The sequence below is a fragment of the Corythoichthys intestinalis genome, chromosome 10 (assembly GCF_030265065.1).
Source record: "Corythoichthys intestinalis isolate RoL2023-P3 chromosome 10, ASM3026506v1, whole genome shotgun sequence".
Lineage (NCBI taxonomy): Eukaryota > Metazoa > Chordata > Actinopteri > Syngnathiformes > Syngnathidae > Corythoichthys > Corythoichthys intestinalis.
This window is the reverse complement of record NC_080404.1, coordinates 41347005-41358591: the sequence shown is the minus strand read 5'-3', so window position 1 is coordinate 41358591 and position 11587 is coordinate 41347005. Positions and strand designations below refer to the sequence as shown.

At 40.7% G+C, this 11587-nt stretch overlaps 1 protein-coding gene across 3 annotated transcripts in view; it reads right to left on the bottom strand.

The window, feature by feature from the left end:
- Positions 1 to 297: 297 nt before the first annotated feature.
- The window catches only part of ide (insulin-degrading enzyme), a 39566-nt gene continuing 28276 nt past the window's right edge, over positions 298 to 11587 (bottom strand). For all 3 annotated transcript variants that reach the window (XM_057848462.1, XM_057848463.1, XM_057848464.1), the window contains exons 20-25: positions 11259 to 11426; positions 10866 to 11138; positions 10617 to 10678; positions 4593 to 4665; positions 1230 to 1297; positions 298 to 1001 (exon numbers count right to left, since the gene is read on the bottom strand). In XM_057848462.1, the coding sequence (XP_057704445.1) occupies positions 906 to 1001; positions 1230 to 1297; positions 4593 to 4665; positions 10617 to 10678; positions 10866 to 11138; positions 11259 to 11426 (740 nt within the window). In that variant the 3' untranslated portion in view covers positions 298 to 905. The remainder of the gene's footprint in view (positions 1002 to 1229; positions 1298 to 4592; positions 4666 to 10616; positions 10679 to 10865; positions 11139 to 11258; positions 11427 to 11587) is intronic.

Genomic DNA, 11587 nt, shown 5'->3' with positions numbered 1-11587 from the left:
GTACGCTGTCATTGTCAGGAGGACACTTCCGTGAAGGAGTGCTTTTTAAATATAGCGTGGTTGATTAGAATTCTGGGGTTAAGCAAGATCTAACTCTGAGACGACCAGGCTTGGCGCGTGGCGTGTGTTGCCATGGCAACACTTCTCAGTTCCAACATATCCACCTTTCGTAGTCTCGCTAAGCTGCGAACTTAGGTCGCACGTGATTAAGTTACTCTCGAAGTTACCCTGCTAAGCCAGCAAACTGGCTTCGTAGTATAGGCCACAGGACATCAAAATGGAGGGAAACAAAATCACTAGTATTTGATCACATTTATTTAAACGAACAAAATACGTAATACAGATGACAGATAAAACTTATCTAAAACTGAAGGTTTAAAAAAAAGAAAATCAGCATGTCAGTAACCCTGAGATGTCTTTTTTTGTAGAATTTTAAGATGAAATTAAAAAAAATAAATATTTGCTTTCCTATGGGTGAGGTTCTTCATGGTAAGCTGATTTACAAAAAGCTCATCAAAAGGGTCCCAACATTAAAAGGTTAAAAAGAAAACCGTGCGAGGACTAAAACCATCGCAACGAGGAAACTGAACAGGATGAGTAAAAATGTCTTTTGTGGTGTCTAGTTCCTCTACAAAGAGCTTATACAGAACTGTGACATCATTTTTGAAGTGTTGCATCTCCTGTTCAACTTGAACATGAGGTTCTACCATTAAATCACAGCTATGGTGACCTGTGTATCTCTATTACGCACATCTGTTTCAAAGCATTTCCTTCTAGTGGATCCAGCCTGCATGCAGACCTACATTCATATGTACTCAACCAAACACACGCACACACTCATGCAGGCTTAGTCAGATCCGAGTCTTCCCGGCGTTCCAAGACTGTACGGACGCAGCCGGGTGCGCTCACAGTTTGGCTGCCATGAAGTTGACGTGAGATCGTACCAGGGGGAAGAGAGGCAGGCTCCTCTTGAACTCAGTCATGTCTCGGACTACCGACGGCTGCGGAAAAAAACTTGCTCTAGTCACGGTAACAGAAATCATCTCCACATTTCAAATGAGACATTCTCTTAACTCATTGGCTGACACTGACTGCAATAGACGTCCAATTCATTTAAACCCGGTTCAAAATAGTCGAGCGACAAACTAATTTACATTCACATCAAAAGAATGAAACGATTGGACATCTATCATCGGCAACGGCGCTGGAAGGGCGAACTAAGTTGTTACCTGTGGCAGAGAGGGTGCAGGTGCCAAGTTGACATCATTCTGCGCAGGAAATTCTCCAACGAGGGGACCTTGGGAGAGACAAAGGTTAGCATACACCGACCATGTGGTGTCCTTCAATTTTATCACATGACTACAGATCAAGGGCGTAGGTTTGGTCTCAACATCGGTAAAGACGATATAACAAAATAACCTGCATATACACATCGGTTGTTGCTCAGTGTCAGTGAGTCAGCTGTAATACACAATGGCTGGAGGAGGTTTAACTCTTGAACTAACCCTAACTCCATTGAAGTAAACAACTGGTATGGAAATATTTCAGCTATAGAAAAGTTGCAGACGGCCGCGACTTAGAGGAGAGCGGCTAACCAACATGTAAAACATGTTTGCAGTGGGGCAAATAAATATTTAGTCAACCACCAATTGTGCAAGTTCTCCTACTTGAAAAGATTAGAGAGGCCTGTAATTGTCAACATGGTTAAACCTCAACCATGAGAGACAGAATGTGGGAAAAAACAGAAAATCACATTGTTTGATTTTTAAAGAATTTATTTCCAAATTAGAGTGGAAAATAAGTATTTGCTCACCTACAAACAAGCAAGATTTCTGGCTGTCAAAGAGGTCTAACTTCTTCTAACGAGGTCTAACGAGGCTCCACTCGTTACCTGTATTAATGGCACCTGTTTTAACTCGTTATCGGTATAAAAGACACCTGTCCACAACCTCAGTCAGTCACACTCCAAAGCTGTATTAATGGCACCTGTTTTAACTCTTTATCGGTATAAAAGACACCTGTCCACAACCTCAGTCAGTCACACTCCAAACTCCACTATGGCCAAGACCAAAGAGCTGTCGAAGGACACCAGAGACAAAATTGTAGACCTGCACCAGGCTGGGAAGACTGACTCTGCAATAGGTAAAACGCTTGGTGTAAAGAAATCAACTGTGGGAGCAATTATTAGAAAATGGAAGACATACAAGATCACTGATAATCTCCCTCGATCTGGGGTTCCATGCAAGATCTCACCTCGAAGCGTCAAAATGATAACAAGAATGGTGAGCAAAAATCCCAGAACCACACGGGGAGACCTAGTGAATGACCTACAGAGAGCTGGGACCACAGTAACAAAGGCTACCATCAGTAACAAAATGCGCCGCCAGGGACTCAAATCCTGTACTGCCAGACGTGTCCCCCTGCTGAAGCCAGGGCACGTCCAGGCCCGTCTGTGGATCGCTAGAGAACATTTGGATGATCCAGAAGAGGACTGGGAGAATGTGTTATGGTCAGATGAAACCAAAATAGAACTTTTTGGTAGAAACACAGGTTCTCGTGTTTGGAGGAGAAAGAATACTGAATTGCATCCGAAGAACACCATACCCACTGTGAAGCACGAGGGTGAAAACATCATGCTTTGGGGCTGTTTTTCTGCAAAGGGACCAGGACGACTGATCCGTGTAAAGGAAAGAATGAATTGGGCCATGTATCGAGAGATTTTGAGTGAAAATCTCCTTCCATCAGCAACGGCACTGAAGATGAGACGTGGCTGGTTCTTTCAGCATGACAATGATCCCAAACACACAGCCAGGGCAACGAAGGAGTGGCTTCGTAAGAAGCATTTCGAGGCCCTGGAGTGGCCTAGCCAGTCTCCAGATTTCAACCCCATAGAAAATCTGTGGAGGGAGTTGAAAGTCCGTGTTGCCCAGCGATAGCCCCAAAACATCACTGCTCTAGAGGAGATCTGCATGGAGGAATGGGCCAAAATATCAGCAACAGTGTGTGAAAAGCTTGTGAAGAGTTACAGAAAACGTTTGGCCTCCGTTATTGCCAAAAGGGGGACACAACAAAGTATTGAGATGATTTTTTGGTATTGACCAAATACTTATTTTACACCATGATTTGCAAATAAATTCTTTAAAAATCAAACAATGTTATTTTCTGTTTTTTCCCTACATTCTGTCTCTCAGGTTTACCCATGTTGACAATTCCAGGCTTCTGTAATATTTTCAAGTGGGAGAATTTGCACAATTAGTGGTTGACTAAATACTTATTTGCCCCACTGGATCTCTTGCACATTTTAGAGCTGGGATTGCATTACCGTGATATTTTGCTTAAGGTTATCATACCGTCAGAATCTAATACCAGCACATGACTACTGGGAACGGGACATTAATAAGGCCAAACAGATTACTGAACGGGGGTCAGGGCTACATTTCTCACGAAAACTAACCTAATTAATTTATAGGCTAAACATCAATGCAAAATAAATCTGTATTGACTTATACCAACTTTCCTGTGTATTGGTTCAGGTGATACAACATTCAATTCAAACCTTTGTTATATAAAAAAACTACTAAAACATTTTGAAGTGCAACAAAAAAAAAGGGGAGGGAGCTATCATAATGGGTCCACTTCTGGGCGACACTGGAGGACCCCTAGACTCGAACTATAAAAGTATTTTATATAAAAGTGATTTGGGAAAAAAAATAATGAAAAAAAATCTGAGCTATCCAAGGACTGCTCTACAACTGAAGCATTCTAGACTATCCAAGATTCAAAACAAAGTACTCATGAAATTCTGATGTGTGATTTCATTTCACAGATTGTTTTTTCATGTCAGTTCATGTTCATGTCAGTATCCCCTGAAGTGGACCCATTCTTTGATAGCTCCCCATTTTTATTTGTAATAAAGGGACTTGCACTTCGAAGCCACTGCATTGCCGTAATGCACATAATGAAAATAAAAGGTTCAAATGACGGTCACCGAGCTTGACTACTTTGTTTCATGTGGAGGCTGGCCTGACCTCAGTAGGTTTACAGGTTAGCAAGTTTAATGTTTACAGTTTAATGCTATACTATAATGCAGGTCGGACTTTCAGTAGAAAAAATAGTGGTGTTTCCACCACCGCCACAACATTGACGACTTTTTACAATACTTACAGTGGCTGTGGCTTGCCGAATTTTTTTTCCTAATATCCCTCCTCGGCGGGGGAGGCGGCATGTTGTCGACATGAATCTGTCGGGGCTGTGTGAGTGTGCATGTGTGTGGCGGGAGAGGGGGGGATCAAGTCATTAGCCAATCAGGTGCGTTTGAGGGGCTAAAATGGACCGGCACATTCAGCAAGTGAAAATGGATAAATGTAAGTCTCTGAACATAATGAAAAAATTCACTTCATAATGTTAGGGTCTATTCCTTACATAATGGGAAGATGAGCTAAATTACCTATACAACTGAAATCATTATATAATGCAAATAAGGTTGCTTAAAAGTTTGTAGGGACAATTTGAGCATCCTGAAAAGTTGGTAGTGTTATGTCCCTACCGTCCCAATGCAAAAACTACGCCCTTGCTACAGATACAGTACTTACAGGTGTCCATCTCTCTGGACAGCACGTGCACTGACATCTTGTGTCTTTTCGGGGCATCAAGGGTCAGGCGCTCCTGTGGGTGCACGCAAGGGTCAGGAAGAATGAAAATGAAAGAACCAAAGTCGTCACAGTGTGTGATAATGTACTTTTCAACGGATGTAGGGCAATTGATGACTTTGTTAGATGGACGTTGTACTTTATCTGGATTTGTATATTTGAGATGTTTTTACTTATGAATAATCACATAATGAAGTGGCTGAGAAAAGGAAAATGCAAACAATATATACATATACGTATATTAGGGGTGCAACGGTTCAGTTAGCCCACGGTTCGGTTTGATATATCTATATGTTAAAAAAAGGCATGGCCGATATTTTTTTGCCGATTCCGATACTTTGAAAATGACGTGATCGGACCCGATCGATCGGGCATGTCTAGTTAAAATGCCTCTTAGCTCTTTGGCTAGTGTAGTGACTGACTACTGAAATACACACACACACACACACAGTAGTAAAAAAGTTACTTGGCAAAGTAACTGGTGATACCTTTCATGTTTTTTTTTTCATTAAAAAAAAACAAACAAAAAAAACATAGTAACCTTTGCTATGTTTGGAGGTCATTTAATGTTGTGAATCAACCGTTAAAGTTGATAAAATTGCTCCCGTTTTTGCATTAGTTCCCTTCTGTCTACTTTCAACGTGAAAATTTTAAAACGGTTTCATCCTTTAAAGATAGAATCAAGTCAAGATTTTGCCGATTTAGGAGTATTTTAGATAAAAAGTTACTTAGGTTAGATCGGAAGGTTTACTACAACAGAGCCCTTCTGAGAAGTTTACTGCTCTAAAATGGCGGCTGTTTGCTAACGCTACCGAGTCTGTCATTTCGCATGTACTTCTATATGCATGTGATATCTAGGCGTAGATTGTATTTTCTCGGCTACAGTCAGGAAATATTGGAGCCACCTAGCCTAGCATCGCGTATGCTACAGCGTCTCGACAAACACTCTTCCCTCTCCATGTCTGACTTTTCTCACGTCATTCAATCAACGTATTAACGAACATTGTCTCGTTGCAGAAACGGTGACCAAATCCGAACGGATGAAAAAAAAAAACGTAATGCACGAAAAACGCGCAGATTTTGAACGTAACGTACGCCGTACACATTTAAAAATCTGTGCTCACATGTACAAATTACGACGAGACCGTACAACTTGACAGGTATAAATTATAGTGGACCGTCACAGTTAGGTAGTAGCACTCTGTAGCACGGGACGTCCAACTATCAGTGGTCAAGGCGAAACTATGTGCTTTAGCGAAATCATCTTCGATGGCTTTGCGCGCCATTTCATAAATGTCGGGGATTACGTTGTTGGAGAAATATGTCCGCGGGGGAACAATGTAACGCGGGCCAAGTAAATTAACGAAGTCCGCCGTGTGTTTTTACTGGTGTATAAAAGTGTTGCCATTAGCATGGGGAACGAGCACTGAGCAATGCTTGCAATTTTTTCAATATTTTCTCTCCCTCTGCATTGTAGTCCACGGGGAAACCAAAATGTTGCCACACCGCAGATTTGAAAGAAGCCGGTGCTTCCTCAAAATTCAGTCTCTCCACTCCTCTGCTCGCCAAAGCTATTTGTTTTCTTTCTTGTTTCACTTTCACTTCGCTCGTAAGCGAGAGAGGGCATTACTCGGCTTCTATTACACAGGTGCTTTCAGCGATCCGGCATTTACCTGGGGGGCGGGAATTTCTCCACAGCGGTGCTTCACGTCACACACAGGCACACAGAGCTTGATCAATTCGTTCCACAAGCATTCGGAATACATTAATTGCAAAACCGAAAAGGCACGGTTCATAAAGGCGTATTGAACCGTACAGGGCGAACCGTACGGTTCGGCTTTGAACCGCAAACCGTTGCACCGCTAATACTGTACATATATACAGGACTGTCTCAGGAAATTAGAATATTGTGATAAAGTTCTTTACTCTCTGTAATGCAATTAAAAAAACAAAAATGTCATACATTCTGGATTCATTACACATCAACTGAACTATTTCAAGCCTTTTATTATTTGAATATTGCTGATTTTGGCTTACAGCTTAAGAAACCTCAAAAATCCTATATCAAAAAATTAGAATACTTCCTCAGACCAAGTAAAAAAATAATTTAATAACAGCAAAACTAAATCAAACATTTGAAAATGTCCATTGATGCACTCAGTACCTTGTTGGGAATCCTTTTGCACGGATTACTGCATCAATCCGGCGTGGCATGGAGGCAATCAGCCTGTGGCATTGCTGAGGTGTTATTGATGCCCAGGATGCTTCGATAGCGGCCTTCAGCTCATTTGCATTTGTAGGTCTGGTGTCTTTCATCTTCTTCTTAACTATACCCCACAAATTCTCGATGGGGTTCAGGTCAGGGGAATTAGCAGGCCAATCAAGGACAGTGATGCCATGGTCAGTGCACCAGTTACTGGTGGTTTTGGCACTGTGGGCAGGTGCCAGATCATGCTGGAAAATGAAATCCTCATCTCCATAGAGCTTTTCAGCAGATGGAAGCATGTAGTGCTCTAAAATCTCTTGGTACACAGTTGCATTTACTCTGGACTTGATGAAACACAGTGGACCAACACCAGCAGCTGACATGGCTCCCCAAACCATTGCTGACTGTGGGAACTTCACACTGGATTTCAAGCAACTTGGATTTTGCTCCTCTCCAGCCTTTCTCCAGACTCTGGCGCCTTGACTTCCAAATGAAATGCAAAACTTGCTTTCGTCTGAAAAGAGGACTTTGGACCACTCTGCAACTGTCCAGTGCTTCTTCTCCATAGCCCAAGTCAGACGCTTCTTCCGTTGTCTTGAGTTCAGAAGTGGCTTGACCATGGGAATACGGCTATTGTAGCCCATTTCCCGGACACGTCTGTGAACTGTGGCTTTTGATACCTGGACTCCAGCTTCAGCCCACTGTCTTTGAAGCTCCCCCAAATTCTGGAAGCGGCTCTTCTTCACAATTTTGTTAAGGCTGCGGTCATCTCTCTTGGTTGTGCAGCGTTTCCGGCCACATTTTTCCCTTCCAACAGACTTTTTGTGGATATGCTTTGAAACTGCACTCTGTGAACAGCCTGCTCTTTGAGAAATTTCTTTTTGTGTCTTACCCTCCTGATGGAGGGTATCAATGATGGTCCTCTGGACAGCAGTCAGATCAGCAGTCTTCCCCATACTTGTGATTTAGTTTACTGAACCAAGCTGAGTGTTTTTAAGGCTCAGGAAACCCTCGCAGGTGTTTCGAGTTAATTAGATGATTCAGGTGATTAGTTGAATAGCCTACTTGTATACTTTTTCATGATATTCTAATATTTTGAGATAGGATTTTTGAGTTTTCTTAAGCTGTAAGCCAAATTCAGCAATATTAAAATAATAAAAGGCTTGAAATAGTTCAGTTGATGTGTAATGAATCCAGAATGTATGACATTTTTGTTTTTTTAATTGCATTACAGAAAGTAAAGAACTTTATCACAATATTCTAATTATCTGAGACAGTCCTATATATATATATTTAAATTACATTCATTTTAAATATTTTTACATCAATGTGCTATTTTAGTACAGTACATCACTTGTAGGAAGGTGTCTGCATTTTTATTTAAAAAAAAAAATGTTTAATGCGCTACGCACCTACAGCACGCTAATTATTTCTGTAAAAGATGACAATAGCAAAAATATTTCGTTGTCAAATAATGTTTTTATGACAACGACAAGCAAAAAACGTGTTTCGGGAAACTAAAACATAACGAAACGAATGCCAGTTTTCGTCTGATGACATAAAAATGCGAAATAGTTTCTTTCATATGTTCACAATGCGTGATATTTTCATATTGTACGGGGAGTACGTCAGCCTGCATCGTAGCACTGTTTGGGTCGTGACCAGTGTTGTTAATAACGGTGTTACAATATAATGGCGTTACTAACGGCGTTATTTTTTTCAGTAGTGGCTAATCTATTTAATTACTTTTCTCATCTTGGCAACGCCGTAACCGTTACTGAGGACGGAAAGGCATGCGTTACTATATTGGTCGAAAAGTCTGATGGAGACGGACTCACCGAGACGACAGAGCAGAGCAGGAGTGGGGAGGAGGCAAGAAAGTTGTGACGCCGAGCAAACGCGATGCTAGGTAGCTCCAATAATACATGTTGTAGCCGATAGCCTACAAACTACGCCCGCATGTTATGGTAGATATGGTAGACATGGTAGATATCACATGTACTGTATATAGATATAACTGGATGCAAAATGACACACATGGCACTAAATGACTTTTTAGGACGGCTCTGTTGTAGAGAACCTTCCTCGCGAACCTAAGTAACTTTTTATCTAAAATACTTCTAAATCGGCATAATCTTGACTTGAATCTATCTTTAAATGATGAAACAGTTTTAAAACTTTCATATGTCGAAAGTAGAGAGAAGGGAACTAATGCAATAATGGGAGCAATTTTAACAGTAAATTCAGGGTAAAGGGTAAATTAGGGGAACGAATTGGGCTTGGGCCAATTGTACCAAAAACCTTCACAAAAAAACTTCACATAGTGTGGCCAATGTTTTTTTTTTTTTTTTGAGGAAAAAAAAAAAAACGTAATTATCACCAATTACTTTGCCAAGTAACTAATTACTCTTACATTCAGGTAACTGAGTTACTAACGCAATTACTTTTTGGGAGAAGTAATTTGTAACTATAATTAATTACTTTTTTTCAGTAAGATAAACAACACTGGCTATCGGTATATTCCATATTTATCGTTATCAAATTCATTACGGAAGTAATTTGGAAGAACTGAAAATTTTTGTCGTCATCCATGCTTGACATGAAAAGAATTGTTATAAATGTGGTAGACAAAAACATGTTGAGAACTTTCCCAATAACATATATATTTACATATGGCGGAAAACACTAAGGTGACTTGAAGTTCCGCTCCAAGACCCCCAAATTTGGCCAAATTTCAAAATTGTCCTATATGCATGTGTGATACATTATTACAAAGCTTAAAATCTCAATTTTCAGGGGGAAGAAAAATTTTGAACAGGAGGGCAATTTAAACAGCAAAATCCTAACTGGAGTTGAGCATAATTATAGACGCCATGATTTTAAAGAGATTATCGCGTACTTACCTTGTTTCGATCCAAAAACTCTATGTAACATGTCTCACCGAGTGTCAAGACACAGATGTGAATGGCCACAGCCGGATTTTGGGGGGATTTTATGGGTGTAACATGGTAATATAACAAGGGTCACGATGCAGAAATCGCAGATATCAAGAAGTGGTCGAGATTTCCTTTTTACATATTTACCCTTTTAAACGTTTTTTTTTTTTCAATTTTATTTTGTTTGGATCGATTATTTATTATCTAAAATATTGGGGAAAATGCGACGGTAACCAAAAAACTACAATTAAGCGATAGATATGAGGTCGATATCCGTGACCTTTTTACAGACACCATTTTTTTCATTGTGACGTAATTTGTTTAAAAGGTTAAAATATGCGAGTGAATATTTTAAAGTCGTTTTTTTTTTCTTTCCCCCAACGAAATATTAGACATCAATTAATGATTCTAAGCTAAAAATGACAGACATTTCGAATAATAAATATAATTACTGAGCTTCTTTTTATGGCTGGGTTGAAACAAAAACGGTTGCGCGACATCTGTAAATGGGAGTTTCCAGGGTAAAACGGACAAATTAAAAATAGTTTGGGGGCTTAATGCGCCATGAATCTACTATTGCAGCATATAGACATATTGTTCTATCAAACACAACAGTTGTTTTGGCTTAAAATACAGCAGTTTATTTTAAAGAGGGGTGCAAGAGCAGAAACTGCTTTTTCAGTCGTCTTTGTTTTCCATCATATACAGTAGTGTTGCTATGCTGATATTTAAGATCATTTATATCTCGCTTTTTTTAAATCTCTTTTCCCTCTATCGGTCCCCTCTAAAACAGGCTATGAAACAAAAAAAAGTTGATCTACTTACACGGTAGAATTGCATAATGTCTTCTTTCGTCAAGGTCTTCAGGTGGGCTACCTCTACGTTATCTGTGGCAAAACACAAAGACTCAAATGTTGTTCCAGCACAACCTGGTTGCAGGCTGGTATAATCCAAAAATGCACTCAACCCAATATGTAACACGAGCCAACACGCGAGATCAGAAGGGGCTTTAAATATATTTGACTGGGATTCAGACGTAGCGGTAAGGTGAGGAGAACCTTTGAAGCAGCTCACCTCGATCAAAATTGTACTGCTGGGAGATGATCTCTCCCCAGTACTTGGCGCACTCCGCAGACAGCTTTTTGGGCTTGTCCAGGCGGCGGATGGCCAAGGCTTGGATGTGCTTCTGGAAGGCTTCGTCAGTCATCTCCTCCACTGATCTCTCCATGGTGCAAAGGAAGGCCTCGATGCGGCTCTCCAGGTAGTGCGGCGCCTTTTCTGACTGGATAATGAAGCGGAGGCCTTGGACCCCGTTGGCCCTCCTCGGCCCGCTGAACACAATATAACCTTAAGAGCACAAATGAGAAATCGTGTTACAACTCCGTGTACAGCACGCTGTGAAACACCTATGACACATGTAGAAATTTAAATGTCAAGAGGCCGTTCAGTCAACTGAAGGAATCTCACCCAGCTGTTCTTTAGTTCTCAACGTGTTGAAGCACGGCTCGGAGATGATCTGACAGAAGAGCTCCAGCAGCATGTTCTCGTGGGTGGTTTGCATATCAGTCTGGTAGTAAATCTCAATGCCGCAATTATTATGCACCTCATTGCGCTGTTGATAAACATACCAGCCACCTGCCAGGAAAACAATAAGGTTCACTTATATTGCATCTATCCAAAAAGTATGTAGCATGTATCGAACAATATTCAGGATTATGCTTGGCGGATGCAGTTCCTTAACAGTATATGTACGACTATTTTTAAAAATGATTTTTAACCCTTACAGAGACAGTGGT